General features: G+C 40.7%; 1 protein-coding gene and 1 long non-coding RNA gene across 2 annotated transcripts in view; both read right to left on the bottom strand.

Annotated features, from left to right (window-relative positions):
• Positions 1 to 299: 299 nt before the first annotated feature.
• Positions 300 to 22120, bottom strand: part of LOC105060009 (protein LATERAL BRANCHING OXIDOREDUCTASE 1) — a 39782-nt gene continuing 17961 nt past the window's right edge. Inside the window, exons 2-3 of the mRNA XM_010943559.4 lie at positions 998 to 1325; positions 300 to 893 (exon numbers count right to left, since the gene is read on the bottom strand). Of these exons, the coding sequence (XP_010941861.2) occupies positions 630 to 893; positions 998 to 1325 (592 nt within the window). The 3' untranslated portion in view covers positions 300 to 629. The remainder of the gene's footprint in view (positions 894 to 997; positions 1326 to 22120) is intronic.
• LOC140858595 (uncharacterized) lies at positions 11861 to 20605 on the bottom strand. Its single transcript, XR_012142192.1, has 3 exons — positions 13268 to 20605; positions 12669 to 13186; positions 11861 to 12595 (listed from the first exon to the last, which is right to left on the bottom strand). It is a non-coding gene; the product is annotated as an uncharacterized lncRNA (long non-coding RNA).

Below are 22120 nucleotides of genomic sequence, written 5' to 3'. Positions count from 1 at the left end.
ATATTTTGGTGAGGGAATTGGTTTTGACCGTAGTCAGAAGAAAGATGAAGAGCTCAAAGTGGAAGATCCAAGCATTGCCATCCACATTGCTTTTGTAAAGCTGCCTGTTTGGTTGCCCGCAAATTTTTTTTTTGGTCGCAGGTGCTCATAAATAGATGACCAAGAACTCATTAAATGAGTTGAGTCATTAAACAAGTGACTTAATTTCTTGGATATCTGAAATTATTTCCACTCCCACTTATCAGGAATAAAAGCACGCAATAAACTAAACTAAATGACGCATTAATTTGGAGTCGAAATTAAGCAATTGCAGGGAAGGGAAACCCATCCATATCTTAAAGCATCATAATATTTTACATACTTTCTAGTTAGCACAGTGCGAACAATACCTAGCATGGAACACACAGTAGGTTTTATGTCAACGTAACACTTCTTTACATGACTTGCTTAACAATCCTCTCCATAGTAAGACTCATGTCAACATAACACATAGTAGGTTTTATGTTAACACAATGCGAACGATACACAGTATGGAACACACAATAGGTTTTATGTCAGCATAACAGTCCTTTATATATATTTATATATATGACTTAACAATCCTCTCCATAGCGAGACTTTTGAAAAAATCATACCGCCTTCTTGAAATGATAAATTTGGACGTTTTCCACCTCCAGCTTCTTAAAGTTGCTATTTTTCCTTGCCTTAAAGAACTCCCCCCAATTGTATGCATTGTACTTAGCTGGCCTCTTCTTTTCATCTATAAGCTCATCTAATGGTTGCACTGTCACATAAAGTGCCGGATTGAAGAAGAAAGGAATGGAGAACCTCTCCCTCTCCAAGTTCACTGACACCCTGTGCTCCGCACTCTCATATTTATCATTGCTCCAGACCTATCATAAACAATGTCAAACATTAGTTTTTCATGAAGCCTATATTAGATATCAATGTCGAATAATATAAATGATAGGAAGTTGAAATCTTGATGCCTGATCACCTGAATAATGTCGCCGACATTGATGATATAAGAGTTGGGAATTGGCTTCACACGAATCCACTCACCGTCAGATCGCCTCTTGACATCCAGTCCACCAACATCATCTTGAGCCAGGATGGTGAGGGCTCCAGCATCCTTGTGCCGGCCGACACCTAAAGCGAGGTGAGGGGAGGGGCATGGAGGGTAGTGATTGAGGCGGATGAAGCTAGCTCGATCTTTAAAGAATCCATTCAATCGCTTGGCCGGCAAGCCCAAGGTCAGTGAAATCAACTCCAGCAACTTGAAAGCTAGCTCATTCATAGCTTTGGTATATTTCTCACAGGCCTCCCTACACAAAAAAGAAACATGTAATAGATATAATGTTCCAAAAACTTTTGATACTAAAGATGATCTTAGCAGTCGTCATCATTCAAAACTTTTTTCCAGATACGTACAGGACTGATTATTAAGTTGTGAAGGCTTTATTAAATGATCGAGTCGATCTAATTTATAGTGTGAAGTTGACATCAACTTTACTCAAATTTGGTTTTGTTTGCAAACGGATCTCTCTCTCTCTAGCACAAGCATGCACATGTCTCGTTTGGGCATGAAATTGTATGCTGTTGGTGTGCTTTGTTTGCCATCTCCTTTCTTATTTTGTTCATGATACATGCCTTACTTTTTACTATGGAAATAGAAGGTTCATTCTATTGACATGTATAATAACTATTATCATCAAAAAGAAAAGACATGTATGATAACTTTTGTGAGTGCTTGATATTAATGAATTAAAAATCCAACTATAATTGAATATTTCACTATTATTACATTTCAATACGTAACCTAAATAGAATGTTTCGCCCTTCTCATTTTATTCTTCATGCATGCCTTAACCTTTACTATGAACACAATTTAACACTAATTACATGATGCAGATCATGGTTCATGCCATCGATATGTGATGTAAATTTTGTTACAATTTCATGTCATTGAAATAAACAATTATAAACAGGTATTTTCTCATATTATACATTGCTATACATGCCAATTATAAGCTTGTATATTGTGACAAACTTTAGTTATTTTTATCAAATGAGATGTTGGTGGAAATAAAACAATTCAAAACAGGATGGAAAATTTATATTTTTGTGAATGCAAGTATGTTTTGGTAATTATCTTTAAAAAAATAAACAAAATCACTACCTTCTTCTTACTTCCTTCCTTAAGCGATGCATATATAGTTCTTGTTAATGGTATATCTAGAATGCTACTTGAAACAATAATTTTTTTTTTTTCTAAAATCCTTCTTCATGGAAAAAATTTAATGCCTAGTTGTGTTATAAAAAATACAAATGAAAGTTTATAATATCATCACTTTCATGCAATTTTGGACATTTTATGGAAAAAGAGAATATATGCATAATGTTAGGAATTATGTTCAATAAAATAAAGATTAGTTTAGGCATTAAAGGGGCATTTTATGAAATATATGGACATGGTTTAGTGTGCATGTATGTCAGTGATTGTGTGACAATTCTTTTGATCACATGATTCTATATGCGGAAAATATCTCATGAGTTAGAGCCTTTTTTTTTTTTAATAGGTGCAAACAAGACAAATCGAGCCAAGTACCAGGTTGCTTGGGCTCAGCTTGTTATATTAAATATCTACACAAGCTTGGCTCAAGCTTGAACTGAGCTTAACATAATTTGGATCAGCCAATAAATTTGAATTTTAACATTTTAGGATGTCACAATTTATATCTGCCAAGATATTTAGACCTGATTATCAAGACGCCTGACACCGATACCAAAGATCTTGGTGTAGATATCAACTAAAAGCCTAAGATGAAATCATTAGACTTTAACTCATAAGTTCATATAACGATAATTAATTTGTAAAATAACATGGAAAATTAGGACAGTTCAAAAATAATGATGACAAAAAAGCCAAACAAAAATATACTTAGAAATTAAATACTAAATAAACATAGGAAGTTCAATGGCATCATGTATATCTCAAGTACTTTGTCGGGAGCAAATTTAATAAAGTTGGATGACGGATCCACTTAATAACTAGGTTGATATTTTATGTTAATTAGATCCCTCAGCAAATGATCCAATAGCATCTAACCAAAAGTTGACTGATCTGATCCAGATTGTTGACCCTCAAGTTGATAATCATTGAAATGTAGAATTGCAGCTAAACAAGAAAATGATCCTCTTTTTCCAAAAAAAAAGAAAGCAATTTGTTAAATCCATTTAAATTTTATAATAGCACATACCAATTTTTCTTTATAAAAAAATCTGTTCCAAATATATATGCTATGGTTCCTTACTTTGACAAAGTGCAAATATCTAAATTTTTTCCTTTTAGATACCTTTCAGACCCATTGTCGATACTAAGGAGCAATCAAAAATTTATATTCATTTTTCATGATATTATGCATGGATCAGATTTATCATGGCCAATTCCTCGAAAGATTATTCCAAAATGGACTCTGATTAGTACAGTGAAGAGAATCTACCATCTGATCTCGACCTTCCTTTTTTTAGATTGTGATTGAATATATACCTTGGATCAAATACCGACAACTTCCTTAGATGTCGGAAAAAGAAGATCGAGTGACCAAACTAAAATAATTTTCCATCATCGGACATATACCGACCCTATGGTCGAAGACAAGCCGACGGCTCGAGATGAAGCTTTAAGCCATCGGATCGCTAAAGAAGAAAAAATGGATCCGAAGAAATCTCACATAATCTCATGTGGTTTCCGTTAATCACTAGCACGAAAGCTAATGTTATGTAATTAACACCTGTAACTTACTACTCATGATCATTGTGATCATGGGCATTGATTCTCTACTTCGGTTACCGAATTTGGAGGCGCGCACGGCTACCCCCTCTATATAAAGGGGGCATAGGGGACTCCCAAGTAAGTTCTTCTTTCAAGAGAAGAAATCCACTCTCTCACTCTCTCACTCCCATACTCTTTCCTCTACTATTCTCAAACTTTGACTGACTTAAATATTGAAGAGTCCCCCATCAGAGAATCTCTGATGAGAATGAACTTCCTTTTTAGGTTCTGAAGGAGTATCAGTCCTCGAATTGAGACTGACCTTCAGGTCAAAAGGAGACCAACCACATCCACCACCTTGGATCGGAGACTTGCAACAGTAGTTTGGTGCTAGAGAAAGGGCATCATGCCTATTTGAAGAGAAAAAGGAATATGGTGAGCACAAAAGTGCACAACAATTCTGTCCCCTCACGCCAATAGTCATCCCATCACAACCAAAATGATGCCATCTGATTGTTCACCGCAGTAGGGCCTACACAACCCTCCATAATGACAGACATGCGGTAATTCGATGCCCTTGTCCAACAAATCTAGGCATTAACCAATGCCGTGTAGAAGCTCTAGTAAGCAACAAAGTGGCAACAGCCTTAAGAGCCCATTTATCAGGCAGCTCCTTCTCGGCACATCCGCTGCTCTAGCCCTAGGAGTCTAGAGCCAGCACCTCGATGCACACATCATTCTGCTCTTGTCACTCGATGATCTCCTTCCTGTCAAAACCCATAGAGAAAAGAATAATGTCGGCATTCTCCTGTATCCTCTAGCAAAGATTCAACCCCGGGCTACTCTCCACTTCTCAGGAAATCTCATTGGGAGGATGATCTCAAACAAAAGTTTGGGAGATTGAATGTCATCTTGGGGAGATGCAGAGCAGAGGCCACAGGAATGATGATAGTCTTGGCTTCAACTCGTGACCCCCCTTCTCCCATACGATATTGGAGGAACCGATTCTAGATTGGTTTAAGATGCCTCAAATAGAGTTGTATGATGGCTCTTTAGATCCCTTCGACCACTTAGAGGGCAACAAAGCCCTCATGATGCTCCAAGATGCCTCAGACGCTCTCTTCTATCTCGCCTTCCTGGCCACCCTTAAGAAATTGACATGGGTATGGTATTTTGGAGTCCATCTATTCATTTGAACAACTCGAAAAGTATTTCGTCAGCCATTTTGGCAACAATCAAGTATAGCCAAAGAACACCGACAGTCTCTTCTTGATCCAACAAGAAGAGGGGAGATCATTACGTGACTATATGATGTGTTTTAATGCAGCCATGCTCAAACTATGCAATATTGATGAGTCAGTGGCCCTGTCGGTGCTCAAGCAAGCACTTCAGAATGACCACCTTATCTTTTTTCTCGACAGAACTTTTTTGAGAGACTATGCTGACCTTCTGATATAAGCTCAAAAATATGTGCAAGCAGAAGAGTCCCAAGCCATGCATAAACAGGCTGAGGGGGGAACAATCCCCAATAAGAAGCGAGGTCAGGAGGAACCATGCATAGCTCGAGTTGAAGAAGAATCCTTCAGACCATCGAAGAACCCCAGGCCAAGGAGTATGCCTTGATGAATTGATAACTATGCTCCTCTATCCACTCCTCGGACTCAGATCCTGATAAAAATCGAGGATCAGAGGTATCTTCACCGACCTTAACCAATAAATACCTCACCAACGAGTAAGAGGAAGTACTGTAACTTCCATCACAACCACAGCCATGATACCAAGGACTGTCTCCAATTAAAGGATGAAATCGAAATCCTAATTTGGAGAGGCTATCTCAGCAAATATGTTCGGAAGCATGAGAACCATGCAATTGAGGAGCTACATCGGCACCAATCCGATGAGGAGAAAAACTATAACCGACCCATAACCAGAGTCATCAACATGATTTCAGATTTTGCTGGTGATAAGGGGGCAGAAGATCGAGCTGGAGACACAAAGAGATAACATACTGGAGATATTGTTTTCTTTTCTGATAATAATCTTTGAGGAGTTCAAACTCCTCATGATAATATTATCATCATATCAATGATGATAGTAAATTAGGATATAAAAGAGGTTTCAATCGATAATAAAAGCTTGGCCTATGTTATTTTATAATACATTCTAATGAATAAGATTGACTACTGACCAACTAAAGAAAGTCAATACTCCTTAGGTCAGATTTTCTAAGGATTCTATAGTAGTAGAAAGGGAAATCATTCTACCAATGACCACTGGACGAGGGCCTCGGGAAAAAATCATACCACTTACATTCCTCATAGTTTGGATGCCCTCCGCTTACAATGTGATTCTTAGACGATCCGGATTGAATGCATTGCGAGTGATAGTTTCCACATATCATCTACTAATGAGATTCTCGACTCAGAATGGGGTCGAAGAAATATAAGGAAATCAAATACTTGCCCAACAATGCTTCTTAAGAACTATAAAAGAAAAATGACCAATGCAGACTCTGCCAATTAAAGACCACATGGAAGAATCAAAGGAGGTCAAAGAAGAGCTAGCCAAACAACTTATCACAGTCCTGTTTAGAGATTATTTAAGAAAGACTATTCAGATCGGGGCATAGCTAACGCCCGACCATCGAGATCGACTAATGGCATTTCTGTAGGGCAATAAGGATGTCTTCACCAGGTAGCATCTGATATGCCAGGTATACTCTCTAACATCATTGTTCATAGGTTGAACATGGATCCGGATCATCATCCAGTTCGATGGAGAAAGAGGAGCTTCACTCCAAAGCGACAACAAGTAATTGAGGAAAAAATCGACAAACTCATGATGGTGGGATTTATTTGAGAAGCTCATTATCCAGAATGGCTCACTAATATCATCATGATCAAGAAAGTAAATGACAAATGAAAGATTTGCATCAACTACACCGATCTCAATAAAGCATGTGCCCAAAGGATAGTTTCTCTCTTCCAATGATTGATCAACTTATAGATACTAGCTCAGAATATCAGCTATTAAGCTTCATGGATGCCTTCTTAGGATACAATTAGATCTGGATGGCACCCGAAGAAGAGGAGAAGATTATATTCATAACCAAAGGTTTTTATTGCTATAAAATGATGTCTTTTGGTTTAAAAAATATAGGAGCCATATATTAGTGCCTCATCAACCAGATGTTCAAGCATCAGATCAGATGTAATATGAAAGTCTATGTCGATGATATGTTGGTCAAGAGCATCGAGATAAATCGATACATAGTCGACCTCGAGGAGGTATGTCACAAGCTGAGGCAGTACCAAATAAAGTGCAACCCCAATAAATATATTTTTGTTGTGACCTCGAGAAAGTTCTTAGGATTCATAGTGACTCAGCATAGAATAAAAGCAAACCCAGAGAAAATCCAAGCAATACTGGAAATGAAGCATCAGAGCACTAAAAAAGATATATAGTGCTTGGCAAGTCCAATAGCAGCTCTCAACCGATTTATTTCAAGGTCGATCGAGAAGTATCTCCTATTCTTCAATGTTCTCAAGCAGACGAAGGATTTTGAGTGGTTGGATGAATGCCAAGTTGTATTTAAGAAACTTAAGTGATACCTTGGATCCCCTCCACTGCTCTCCAAACCAACAGTAGATGAGGAGTTATATCTATACTTATCTATCTCACCTGTTGCCATTAGCTTGGTACTTGTCTGAAAGGATACAGAAAATCAAAAATCAATCTAGTATACCAGCAAAATCCTTCGAGATGTGAAAATAAGGTACTCAAGCTCTGAGAAGATGGTTTATGTACTAATTACCTCAGTACGACAGCTTTGACCATATTTTCAAGCCAACTTGGTGGTTGTTCTGACTAACCAGCCCCTAAAGTCTATTCTTCAAAGGCCAGACACCTATAGCATATAGTAAAATGGGCAATCGAGCTCAGAATATTTGACATCAGTTATTGCCCCCAACCTATGGTGAAAGCCGAAGTCTTGACTAACTTCCTCATCAAATGTACTATCCTTGGTCAGAAATAGACTTTAGCACAATCCGAGGAGATAGAAGAAATACCTCACTGGGTCCTACATGTGGACGAGGCCTTGAACTCACAAGGATGTGGAGCTCAGCTTATTCTTGTAAGTCTAGAAAGAGCTATAACAGAGTATGCTCTTCGATTCGACTTTAATGCTTCCAACAACAAAGCTGAATACGGAGTGTCGATCCAAAAATTGATTTTGATGATACCAAAATACTTAAATACTTTTGATAATAATAAATGCTTGAGATTATGTGTAGATAAAGACTCTCTAAACTAATAGATTGCTCATTTTGATAAAGCAAGTAGTCTAGCCTAGAAATATTGATCATCAAGTAAAACTACTCAAAAATCAACTTTGATAAAGAAAAAAATCAGTTTTAGCACACTTTCGTATACACAATGTATCAGGAATTAACAATACTCAAGCCAACTCTCACATTTTTTAGAGTCCACTCTAAATTCTAGTGTATCCCAAAATATTGACAAGTCAATCCTACTTCATATCGAGTAGACCCTAATATCCTTTCGAGTCGATCCTAAACTCGAGTCCATCCTACTATTTCAAGAGCCGACCCAACTAAAGACTCAAAATACCGAATAGAGAGCTATGTTTTGAAGAACAAGAATACAAACTGACTCCAAAGAAACTTGAGTCAACCCTATTGTATCTCGAGTTGACTTTATAAGTTTCATGAGTCGACCCTAAATGCTAGTCGACCTCAGATGTCTAAGAGTCAATCCTACTGATATCTCATAATAGAAAGATAGAAAGTAACAAAATTTAAATTCTTCAGCGAGAGCCGACTTCAGAAATCTCAATAGTTGACCCAACATTCGTGTCGACCCCAGCAAGAAGCCACATTGACCCTAGCAGAAGTCAACCCGATATTAAAGTTTAAGAGCCGACTCAACTAAGTTCTGACAGAATTAATTAATAGCTAGTTTGTTAACCTTTTCCAACGGCTATAAATGGCTAGTTTAAGCTCTCTAATGATTATTTCAATATCTCTAGCCTTTTGTGGACTTATTTAAGTATGGAATTTGGTTTGAAAAATAAGATGGAGATTGACTTTTGAAAGAGATTTTACATTGAAAATTTTTAAGAAAATTCTTGAGAAAGCAAAAGCACTAAAAGAGAGCATTCAATCACTTTCATAATTGAGGAATAAGAGCTTGAGTGTATTGATTGAGCACACCTACTATCGAAAATTTTTTTCTAGTTTACTCTCAAGCTTTTATTGAAGCATTAAGGGAGTTCTTCATATTTGATCTATAACTTCAGCTATCTCCAAAAGTTTTAAGAGTTTCATTTATTATACTTTGAATTTATTATCTCTTGTACTCTGATGATTGTTATAAGTTTTTTGAGATAAAAAACTTAGGGTGTAAAGCCTATCCAAGCCTATAATTGGATGATTGTATTGAACTAAGTCAAAGGACTTAGTTTGAAATAAGAACATAGTTTGGAATAAGATTTTGATGGGTGAATCTGAAAAAACTAACTAGATTAGGATTGTGAGTCTGAAAAATAATTTAGTTATAATCTTCTAAAAATTATAGTAGAATTACCAAGTGGATAAGCTTGGAGAGTGAATGTAGGTGCAAGGATTGGCACCGAATCACTATAAATTTATCGTGCTTGTGCTTGTGTAATGATTGCCTTCATATTTGCATACATCTTTATTTATGCTTGACTTTCTGATTTTCTTGATATTTTGGCTACTCACACCTTGGCATAATTTCTACAAGTTTGTTAAAAATTTAACCTTGTTCTCTACTCACCATTTTTCAAGTTAGCAAAAATTTTCAAAATTCTACAAAATTTTAAGAACACAATTCATCCTTCCTCTTGGGTTACTATCTCTGGACAATATGAAACATTGATAGCTAGCCTCGACATCATCAAAAAGCTCAAGATAAAAGAACTCGAAGTCTTCACAGACTCACTACTCGTCGTCGGTTAGATCCGGAGAGAATGTGAAGCCCGAGACCCAACAATGGCTTGATACTTACAGATGCTCAAGAAACTCTTGACAGCTTTTCAAATTTTGGAAGTACAATAGATATCTAGATAGGAGAATGTTTGAGTAGATGCCCTATCTCACCTTATCATCTTAGGATATGCCGACCTCGATAGACGGATCTTCATCGGGCACCTGCAAATACCAAGCATTGAAGAAGAACTAGCTGTTCTACTGGTCGGATATGAGCTAAGTTGGATAGATCATCTCATCGACTATCTTGTCGATAATAATTTACCAACCAACCCTATCGAGGGTCGAAAGATTAAGTGCCAAACCCCTTGGTATATCTACCTAGAAGGGAGACTTTATAAAAAGTCATTCTCGTGGCCCTTACTTCAGTGTTTATGGCCAACTAAGGTAGATTATGTACTTCGTGAGGGTCATGAAGGGATCTATGGTAACTACTTGGGAGATAGATCATTCGCCTAGAAAGTAATCTAGCAAGGGTCTTATTGGCTGATCTCACAGCAGGATGCGGCTGCTCTCATCAGAAAATGTGAACGATGTCAAAAATATGCTAATATCCAATGGCGGTCGGTAACCCAGCTTGCACCAATTATCACTCCATTGCCTTTCGCTATATGAAAAATCAACATCCTTAGATCATTTTCGTAGGCAACCAGTCAAAGGAAATTCTTGATCATCGCAGTCGACTATTTCACCAAATAGATTGAAGTCGAGCCCTTGACATATATCATCGAGAAGAAGATTCAGGACTTCATCTAAAAGTCTATTATATATTGGTTGGGACTACCATAAGTCATCATTATCGATAATGGATGATAATTCAATAATTCAAAATTTAGAGAATTGAGTTTGGAGCTTTACATCGATCACAGGCTCACTTTGGTTAGCCACCCACAATCTAATGGAGAAACCAAGATGACCAATCACACGATCTTGCAAGGCCTGAGTCAAGACTCGGTCAAGCAAAGGGGCTTTGGACCAAAGAATTCTATAGTGTACTGCGGGCTATTAGACGATACCTCGAACACCTACTAGAGAAATGTCCTTCAACCTTATCTTGGGTGCCGAAGCGATCATTTCTGTCAAGATTGAAATGCCAACAATTAGGGTGGAGCACTACAATGAGCAAGAGAATCCGAATCGACTTCGAATGAGCTTAGATCTACTAAAAGAAATAAGGGAACAAGCTCAAATCAGATGGGTTCATATCAACAATGGGTAGCTTGCTACCACAATGCTCAAGTCAAAGATATTCCAAACTAGTGACCTCATCCTCCATTAAGCCAATATGTCAAAACCCATGAAGCAAGGCAAACTAGCCCCGAACTAAGAAGGGCCCTATAAGGTCATCGAAGTCATCAGATCTAGGGCTTATAAAATTGAAGGTCTTGATGGCACCCCCATTCCTCAAACTTGAAACATCAAGAGTCTTAGAATGTATTATCAGTAAGTTGTGTATTTATTTTTAAATCAATAAAGTTATTTTTTTCAAGTTTTTATACAGGTCTCTCATAAAAGACACTAAGTAATAGTTAGATTAAAGTCGGATGTAACTGACCATTAACGAAAGCATCGATAACAACCGAGGACATCCAAAGAGCACAAACTATCAATGAACTCGAGACAACCGAGCCCAACCTCAATCCTCGGAGAGAGATGGTTGGATAAGAACCGACCAAGGATATCCAGGACCTAGTCTAGACCCTGACAACTAGATCGTAAAGAATCGACCTCATGGAGATATCTCAGCTTTAGCTAAGACCTCCAAATGAGTGATCGATAAAATACCGATCCAAGGAAGATATATTGACCCAAGTTGGAACCTCCATAAAGTTCTTGGTTTGGAATCTTTTCGACCACACCATATTTGGTTAGATGTGGATAATGCTATTGACTTAGCAAAATCTGTCATCAAGAATCGACTTCAGATATTTATCTGAGCCAACAATCTCTACTTCAAGTACATCTTGGATGACTAATCGAGTTGGCAAATTTCAAGTCGGACCGCTGTACGGTCCTAAAGACTTGGATAAGTTGACAAGCAAACACATCAGAATATGATGAAGAAAAGTTCATTTCATTACTTGAAGAAATTCATTACAAGAAATAAGAAAAGCTAAAAGAACAAAATTAGGGAGCATCCTCGATGCGGGCTCAATAGCATCCTCGGTTGTGAGCTTGGTGATAACTTCAATGACAGGCTCGAATGTTGAAGCCTCGATAACTGGGGCAGACAATACAATCTGATCCTCCTCCTCGGCCTCATCATCACTAGCTTCGGGATTGAGGTGACTAATGTCGACTCTTGGGAACAGCCAAGCGACCTACACCTTGTATGCTTCAAACTGGTACTCATAGGCCACTGAGGAGCCTTTGACGATCTCAACCTCAAAATCTATGAAGGCTTTGAACTCTTCTACAGCCTTGAACCTGGCCTTGGCAACCACCTTCGACTTCTCTACTTCAGCCTGGGCCTCGATCAGTTTCTTTTTCTCCTCAATAGCCTTGATTGCTGCCTCACCGAGCTCCAATGCCTTCTCCAAGCTTAACAACCTTCCACCGATGCATCTTGGTGGCGCCATGCTCCACAACGATGCATTCAAGGGCTTTGATCCTCTCTCGAGCTGTTAGGAGCTCAAAACTGACTCAAGAGGCCTCTTTCTTAGCCACCTTCTTCACCTTCTCAACCGCTTTTGCCGGCCTCAAAGACCCTAAGTTTCTCCTCAAGCGAGAGCTTAACTTGGTTGAACCCGATGAAGCCCTCACTGAGGACAGTAATGTCACGAGCTAACTACAGCAAAAAAGAGACTAGTCAGAAACTTGGTCAAGTAATGAACAAAAATTTGAATGAAGATAAATCTTACCCCAAGGAAACCAGCATTGGAGGCACCCACCACCTTGTCCAAAGGATAAGCCTTCTTTGTCGTCCAATCAGACAAAAGCAACACCATTTTTGTCAGTTCCCAGACAAGCTAATGATCACAAAGAGCAGAGTCGCCACTCTGCACTCTCTTCGCTAAAGTAATGAATCCCTGTTCGATGCCAAATGAGAAGGGACCCATCTCGGATCTTGCTGATTGAGTCAGCTCCATTGCAGAGAGAGGCAGCGATGCTGGATGATGCAGGGATGGAGTTTGCTTAGCATGTGGAAGGGTCAAAGCTTGGCCAACTTTGAAGTGGTCAGAAACCTTAACGGCATGGCGGCGATGGGCTCGTTATCGATCTTCAAGGAATCCATGCTCAACACCGTTGGTGATGGCATAGGGATCGAAAAAGAAGTCATCGACTAGGACTTCTGCTTCTTAGATGAGGGCTCCCTAGCAGAGGAGCCCGACCTCTTCTTTAAGGTCGAACTTGATCGATTTCAAAGTCGGCCTTATCACTGCAAAATGGAAAGATGGTTGTACAAAATCCAACACCAAGACAACAAAATTTTTTAAGTTAAAAAAAAAATTGACCATACCTTGAGGCAGCATCGGACTAATGTGAACATCATAAAGTATCTACTTGGTCACTAATTCTTTCAACTCTGATGCTTAGATATCAAGCAGCATATGATAATCTTCATCATTCTCAAGAAGGATTGACTTTTCTTTATCTGAAGAAAGCCAAGGATCGCTCCAAATCCAATTAAAGCCTCAAGGCAAATCCGAAGAGAAAAAAGAAACAACTTTTTTAGTCGTAAACCAAAGAACGAAGTTCCGTAATGAACTTACACTCGCTCTGAGGAGAAAAATACCACCATCCTTTTTCATGAAGGTATGCCTTCAAAGTGAATATCGCTCTGAAGAACGAGCACCTTAGAGGGATATCGAGCCAACTACAAAGAATGATGAAAATTATAATCACCTAAGTAGAGTTTGAAATGATCTGAGTAGAAAAAATTCTATAAAAGTCCAAGATGTTACTTGCAAAGGGGTGGAAAGGAAGATAAAGACCATCTTGCAGGGACTCCTCATACAAGGCGTCTCGCCCCTTTAGAGCATTGGTAACTCGATCTTCCTAACCTACAACCTCCAGATGGAAAGATAAAGGAATAGAATATTGAGCCCAAATTCTTCTTATATCATCCTCAATAATACTTATTCCCTGTTACTTGGGCCCCAGAAGTCCCTGAATCCATGTACAGGACTGCCTGCCTTAGGGTTCAAAAGATCGATGCCTGGATAAAAAGCCAGCTTCGACGATGGCCGGACAAGTATCCCTGAACTCTGCCTATGGAGGTGGCAATCAAGGACCTCGGCCACTATGATGACTTTTGCCCCTGACCTCACCGTTGTCGAAAGCCATGGAAAGGAAAGAAGAAAGAGAGACTACAGAGAAACAAAAAAGGATAATACTAGAAATTGAGCAAAAATAAAACAAAATGCACGAAAAAGCTAAATCGAAGAATTAAAAACCAACTAGAAGAGAAGTTTTGAACCTAAAAACTTCGCCAGTGCCGAAGAAGATAGTGGCAGATGGCAAACCTTCCTCCAGAAGCGATGGCAGTAAAGACACAAAAAACTCTACTAAGCAAATAGAAAGAAAAACAGAAGAAATCTATTTATACTAGTCACCAACAGTCAAGATTTAAGCCCCTTACCATCAGATTTTGACACTTTGCACACATTAGAGCCACTGAATCGTACAACTCTTCGTCGCACCTCCACCAAATCAGGCCACCTAAGGTTGACCGTCGATAGATATAGTAGGGCCTATCGACGAACAGCATGTGGCAAACTGTGATAGGCCAAAATACAACCGTTGAATCTCCTTTTTGAATAATTATACTACTGTGCCTCGAGCCACCCTTCTCTCATAATTCTAATAGGATTCGCCAAGTGATGTTTAATATGGTTCTGAAATTGTCTCCATCGAATAATGCGCATTAAATGATCTGATATAAAAGTCGGACCAAGGGCCGAAGTCAAATCCCGAAATTAGCTACTTCGTTCGTTCGAAATTATGAATTTACTTCGGACTCAGAAGCAGAGGGCAAATATTGTAGAGAGAATCTACCACCCGACCTTGACCTTCCTTTCTTTAGATTGTGACCGAACACGCACCTCGGATCTGATACCGATGACTTCCTCGGATGTCGGGAAGAGAAGACTGAGCGATCAAACTAAAATGATTTTCCATCATTGAACATATACCGACTCTATGGTTGGAGGCAAGCCGACGACTCAAGATGAAGCTTTAAGCCATCAGGTCATTAAAAAAGAAAAAATAAATCTGAAGAAATCTCCTAGAATCTCATACGATTTTCTTTAATCATAAGCACAAAAGTTAATGTCATGTAATTAATGCTTGTAACCCACTATTTACGATTCTCGTAATTATGAGCACTGATTCTCCACTTCTGTTATTGAATTTAGAGGTAATGCATAGCTACCCTTTTCTATATAAAGGGAGAGGCATAGGGAACTCTCGGATAAGTTCTTTTTCTAAGAGAATAAATTCACCCTCTCACTCTTTTACTCTTTGGATAAAACTTCTACAGTCGGACTGATCATAGAAAAAATTATGGTCGACATGCTTCGAAAATATCCATTGAAAGATGCGTGGCCGCGTGTGCGTTAAAATACTAAGAAAAGAGGAATGGATAAATTCTAGGGATATTTGAACAGTTTAGATAAATATCACATAACTAATTTTTTTTTATGGATGTCCCAATATATGCACGTGATAGACGATGACGGTCCGACCATAATTCTTTTTATGGTCAGCCCGATTATAGAAGTTTTTTTCATACTCTTTCTTCTATTGTTCTCAAGCTCTAACTGATTTGGAGGGTACCCCATCGGAGAATCTCCAGTGAGAGTGAACTTTCTTTTCAGATTTTTTTAAAGAGTCCCAATCCTCGAACTTAAGTCGATCTCTAGGTCTGAAGGAGATCGACTACTTCCCTATGCTTTAGGCCAACCACATTCACACACTTCGGACCAAAGACTTGTGGCAACAAGTAGTGAGATTTTGAGTAAATATTTATAGAATCTTCTTCTATCTAAAGAAATAATTTTGTTGGTGGTATTTCTATTCTGGCCGAAGATGTGGCCGTTCTTCTCTACATGCATGGTCAGTTAGACCTGATAGAGGCTTTAAATATTGCCACTGTGCCTCTTATCCCATCCTCCCAAGAGCACACAACAAGACAAAAAGGAAAAGAGCAAAAGGTGGAGGAGAGAGAAAAGATGGCCGTGGATGCCCGCACCCTCCACGCTCTTCCGACTCCCGCCTCAGATTACGAGCCCCTTTGATGGCCTAGGCTCTTGCATCGGCTACCAACCCTCTTTCGGCCCTCTAGCCTACTTCGGCTTCTGCACCTAGCATCGGCCACATCCCAGCATCGGCCTCCACTCTCAGCTCCGGTAGTTGACCCCTCTAGAGGCCTCTCACAAGCCATGCCACCCATTAAAAAATGAGAATAGTCATGAGTAAGGCATGATTCTGGAGGGCATTTAAAGGAGGATAAATATCTCTGACAATCTTTGCTCTCCCACGACTAACAACCTGACAGAAAGTAGGTGGCCATGACTAGCAAATTGATCTGGGTGAAGAGCCTACCCGGATAGTTCTCTGGTTCCCGTATATAAGAAGGACCAAGAGGGACCCTCCAGGTATGAAACTCCTCTCCCAACATGCTCACTCCTTCCTATCTATTACCAAAAAACTGACTTGAGTACCGGAGGATCTCTGCCGGAGCCACCTCCGATGGAGACTTCCTTTGCAAGTCCTGTCACTGCCACCATGCCATCGCTGACCTGCCGTCGTCGTCCAGCTCCAACCATCTTGACCTCGAAATAAATTTCTACATCAACAGATTGGTGCTAAAGGAAGGGTCGCTCCCTTAGCCCACCGACGGAAAAGAGCAAATGTTCAATAGGAGGAGTTTCATCACACTATATTCACGCCGGTGACACCCAAGGAAGATGACAATAGAGGCGACCTCGGGATCATTCTCACCGGTCTCATAACTGGAAGGAAGCTCCAAGCAGGGAGGGAGACCACAATTTCCAAGAAAAGAAGATGGCCAAAGTAGCCTTAACATCACCAAAGCTTCCCGTCCGCGTTCGGTGTGGCCGAAGCCGAAGTTGAAATTGAGGCTAAGCTCGAGAAGCTCAAGGCCAGAACCGAGGCCAAGCTCAAGGCCAGACTCAAGCTCGAGGATCTCTTAATTTTCAAATTATTTACATTCTCTTATTATTTGAATTTTGAATTCTTGACAAGATCCAAGCGCAGAAGGAGATTCTAGAAATCCCTTAATTTTTGAATTATTTTTATCCTCTAAATCGTATTTAAATTTTAAATCTAAATTTCTGGTAGGATCCAAATAAGAAGGAAGGAAGAAGACCAATTCAAAAGACCCAAAGCTCGTGTGGGAGTCTCAAGCCGATTAAGTCAAAAAAGACTAGTTAGAGTACCCTATGCAACGCCACTATAGAGATCTAATTGAAAGCTATTTCTTAGTGGAACTAACAAGACCACATAAGAATAATTCCACAAAGATCTCATGGTAGAAAGCTTCCAAACCTCCCATCAACTTTTTCATTTATTTTTCTTCTAGCAGATCCAGTACCTAAAAAAAAAAAAAAAATCCTCGACTGCCATATGGAGTCCACTGGAAAAGGCCACTAAAGAGTCCAATCATCCACGACTTGCATTGACTAACATCCTCGGAAGCACTCCCCAATATCAAATCACTATCATAATTGATTTGGAAAAAAGGTGGGCCAATTGTCCGTGGCGTTAGTGCTGACTCTAGCTCCATCGTGAGAACCCGAAGCCCCCATCGAAAGTTGTATATGAAGGTCGTAAGCTCCCAAAAGTCAATCCTAAAATGGAGTCGTATCTCCCTCTTTCGAGTCCATCTTCTCTACCATTACGACGGCAGCATCCAAAGATTTCACATCTCCGACCAAAGATGGAAGGGCAAAAAAGGATTAGTGGCATGTGTGGCATGCGTCACTCTCCTGTCAGCATCGAGACCTTAGCCCCGCCGCTTTGTTTTGCCGTCATGTCCACCCATGGGTAGTTCGAGTCCCAAATTCCTTTCCTATGCACATGCCTCCGGTGGCCTGAAGCCTCCTTGCGTGTCCATCACCACTGAGACTCCTCTTGTACACCCGATCGGCTACCGACGGCACCGATTCCATCCATGAGCGAGCCAATCTCTGGGAAAGGGATCGATCGAAATAGGATAAACTCCTCACCATGCCGATCTTGCCCAAATTCGGGCTCCCGATGCGCCCCCCGACAGATCCCATCCTGTTACAGAGACTTCTGGAGCTGACTTCGATCGACTGTGAAGCTAAAAAGATCGATCCTTACTTTCGAAGGCACTTGACCCCCCTGATCTGAGCTCCCATCAAGTTTGTGATGACCCCAAGGCCGACAATCGCGGCTTGGGACCCTCCGGCACACCCACCTGCGACTTCAAACAATGTCGGAGCAGTCACATCCCTCCTGGCCGAAGCAACTCCAGCTGCAGCAGGTCTGACCAAGCCTCCCATTCATGGCTTCGAAACTCTCCCGCATGTACAGTCTCCGACAACTCCAAAATCGCCCACTGAAGCCTTCACAACCTCCATCATCATCGATCTCGCCCAGATTCGAGCCTCCGAGGTCGCCCAGCAAGCACCCTACCTCCATAATACTGATCCATCATAGCTCTGGATGTCTAAAATTTTTCTGCTCGTGGTGCCACTCTCTCTCAGATCTGCTCATCCAAGCTCCCCCTCCGATAGGAGCAATCCCACCGTAAACCTGGGCAGGTTCTTCAACCTCACTGAGGGCATCTTTCGGGCTGCTTTTGGAATGCATGACCATGAGGATCGGGGAAAGCTCATCATAGTTCTCCAGGAGCTCTCATCCTATGGTTCAATCGGATGGACATGCAGCGCATCGATAGGAGGCTTAGAGCCGTCCGAAGATCCTTTGACTGCTTTATTAATCGAATCCCTAGTATACCGCAAATCGGAAGACAAGTGATACCAAGGATGTCAATGTGGCCAACCACATGCTTGCTTTGGGGATAGCTAGCTTTCAAAAGTGGAATGGATGATGATCTCCACGAGACCCCTCGGGAGCAAAACCAAGACCAAACCAAAGCATAAATGAAGCCTAGCCTAGGGGCGAAAGCTGTTCTTGGGGGATGTTGGAGTGCAGAAGATCGGGACAGTGATTGCCACTGCTTTGAATAATATGGATGCAAGTGCGAAGTATACTCTGAAGCTCCGGCATGAAATTGAGGATCAGTGTGCAGAGGTTTACAAAATTAGTTAGCATCACTTGCTTCAGCAATAGTTTCTTAGCCAATCCGAAGTCTGATCCAAAATCAGATCCAAGTTTGATCCAAAGCCCAAATCGAGGCTGATCCAAAATTAGACCTAGATAGATCCAAAGTCAAATTCAAGTCTAGTCTAAGACTCAAATTAAAGCAGATCTAAAGCTAAGATCAAACAAACCCAAAGCTAAAATCAGGCTGACCCAAGGCCCAGTTTAGGCCTATCTGAAGTCAAAATTGACGTGATCCAAGGCACAAACCAAGCCAGAGCCGAATAATAATAAGCTGAGTAGAACTCTTGGGCTCTCAAGCAAAAAACACATGATAAAAGATTCTTAAGCTTTCATCCACTATTCTTCCTCTTCCTTCTTGCAAGACCAGGAGACACCAAAATGAAGGCTGAAGCTGAAGTTGAAATGAAGGCCAAACTGAAGTTAGAATCAAGACCAAGCTGAGGTCAAAATCAAGGACAAGATGAAGTTAAAATCACAGCTGATCTGAAGCCAAAGTGTAGGCCAATCCTAAGTCAAAATTGAGCTGATCTGAAGCCCAAACTGAGACAGATCTCAAGCCCAAGCTGAGGCAAATAATAAGAAGGAACCAAGTGAAACTCAAAAGCCTTCCTAATAGAACTCAAAACATTCATGGTAATAGGCTCTCAAGCTCCTTCCATTATTCTATTTCCTCCCATTCTTGTAGGACAATAGATCATTGAAGCATATGAGCTGAGATAAAAAATTGAACAAAGCTACAGCGGATATTAAACTCCAAAATAAAATGAAGATCGAGCTAAGATAGAGACAACTCAAGGCATAGACAGTCAAGACAGTCAGCCACAAAAGGCCAACACCATTAGAAGGCTAGAGAAAATCAGAAGACTAATCTGAGCAAATCAAGATCAAGCTATCAAGCAAAAGGCCAACAACTGGGAGAAAGGATCGAAGCCGAAGTAAAACTCAATGAAGCCCAATGCTGATCTGAAAAGGCCAAGGAGAAGTAAACCGGATGAAATAGAGTAACACAAGTCTAATCACATTTCATTTTATTTCAACTTGACTGACAAAATGAGAGGCTTAGCCAAAGCCAACCCGACAAGTTTCCTCATTTTTTGTGCAGATCCACTGCTTAAGACCTCTATGACTAAGTAGCGGGGGCTAACCCAAGCGAAACCCCAAAGGTCGAGTTCACTCTTCAGTGAACCAACACCCTGAAGATCCTAGTCATATGAGAAGTGAAGCTCTCGACAACTAAGAAGCGAGGGCTAATCAAAGGGACCCCCGAAGGCCGAGTTCACTTTTCAGTGAGCCAACATCCTGAAAACCTTAGTCGTCTGAGAATTGAAGGCCTTGCCAGTTAGGAAGCGGGGGCTAACCAAAGGGACCCCCAAAGGCTGAGTTCACTCTTCTGTGAACCAACGCCACTAAAGACTCCAACTGGTTGAGAAGTGGAGGCTATCCCATGAGGATCTCCGAAAAATCAATCAGCAAGGACTTCGAGTCCAACTATGTGAACCATCGATTGAACTGGAGTCTGATGAAGATCTCAGCTGCTAAGAAGCAGGGGCTAACTAAAGGGACCCTCGAAGGCTGAATTCACTCTTCGGTGAACCAATACCTTGAAGACCTTAATCGTCTGAGAATTGAAGACCTCGTCAGATTAAAAAATGGGGGCTAACCAACATGGACCCCCATAGGCCGAGTTCATTCTTCAACGAACCAACACCCCTGAAGACTCTAACTGATCCAAAAGCGGAGACAACCAACAAGGACTCCCGAGGTGACTATGACGGGGGACAACCTACAAGGACCCTCGAAGCGACTGCAACTGGGGACAATCTACCAGGACCCATAATCCATCAACTCTGATCAACAAAGAAATAGTGACTCTGGAGAATAAGTGCCGGTAGGAAATGAATAAAATTCAAATTTGAATTTATTTTATTATGACAGAAGCTACAAAAAGATATCCGAAGATAAAAGTATACATTGGTCATCTAGAATGACTATTCTTGAAAAAAAAAGGAAAGAGCTTCAGTGTCCTTTAAGGATGGCTCCAACAAGTTTAGCTTTCAGCTCCCTGATAGTTGTCTCTGCTTGACTAAATGCTTCCACACTCTATGCGAGATTGAAGCAAAGTTTGGTTATCATTTGTTGATTCTCTTTTAAAATCCCAATTGGGGGTCTTTCTGAAGCTGCTCAATTATGACGGCCGCAGCATCTCTCACTTTTGCTGCAGCTTTATTCGATGCCATCGCAAACTTCAGTTCTATTACTTTATCTTTGACGTCGCATAATTTTCTACTGCGTAAAGCCCTCATTGCGGCCATCTTCCGATTATTGTCTCCGACCGGCCTCGCCATTCTACTACGCTCTTCAGATATTTTATTGCACTCTTCAGTCAATCAGCACGTCTTCGGCAATCCTAGAGTACTCTCTTTGTCCGACTCAATTCTGATTCGGACTCGAGAGTGGGGGGGCAAGTATTGGTGGTATTTCTGTTTTGATCAAAGAAATGGTCATTCTTCTCACCATGCATAGGCTTTGGAAGCTCTCCTTAGTCAGTTAGACCTGACAGAGGCTGTAAATATTGCCTCTTGTGCCTTTTATCCCATCCTCCCATAAGCATACAACAAGACAAAAAAGAAAAGAGAAAAAAGTGGAGGAGAGAGAAAAGGTGGCCGTGGATGCCAGCATCCTCCACGCTCTTCCGACTCCCACCTCAGATTACGAGCTCCTTTGATGGCCTTGGCTCTTGCATCGGCTATCAACCCTCCTTCGACCCTTTAGTCTACTTTGACCTCAGCGCCTAGCATCGGCTACGTCCCAGCATCGGTCTCCACTCTCAGCTCCGGTAGTTGATCCCTCTAGAGGCCTCTCACAAGCCACACCACCCATTAAAAAATGAGAACAGTCATGAGTAAGGCATGATTCTGGATGGCATTTAAAGGTGGATAAATATCTCTAACAACCTTTACTCTGCCATGACTAACAACCTGACAGAAAGCAGGTAGCCATGACTAACAAACTGATATAGACGGAGAGCCTATCC

This window comes from Elaeis guineensis, chromosome 6 (genome assembly GCF_000442705.2).
Source record: "Elaeis guineensis isolate ETL-2024a chromosome 6, EG11, whole genome shotgun sequence".
Taxonomy (NCBI): Eukaryota; Viridiplantae; Streptophyta; class Magnoliopsida; order Arecales; family Arecaceae; genus Elaeis; species Elaeis guineensis.
Note: the sequence above shows the minus strand (reverse complement) of the source record. Positions and strands in the feature narration are given on the sequence as shown.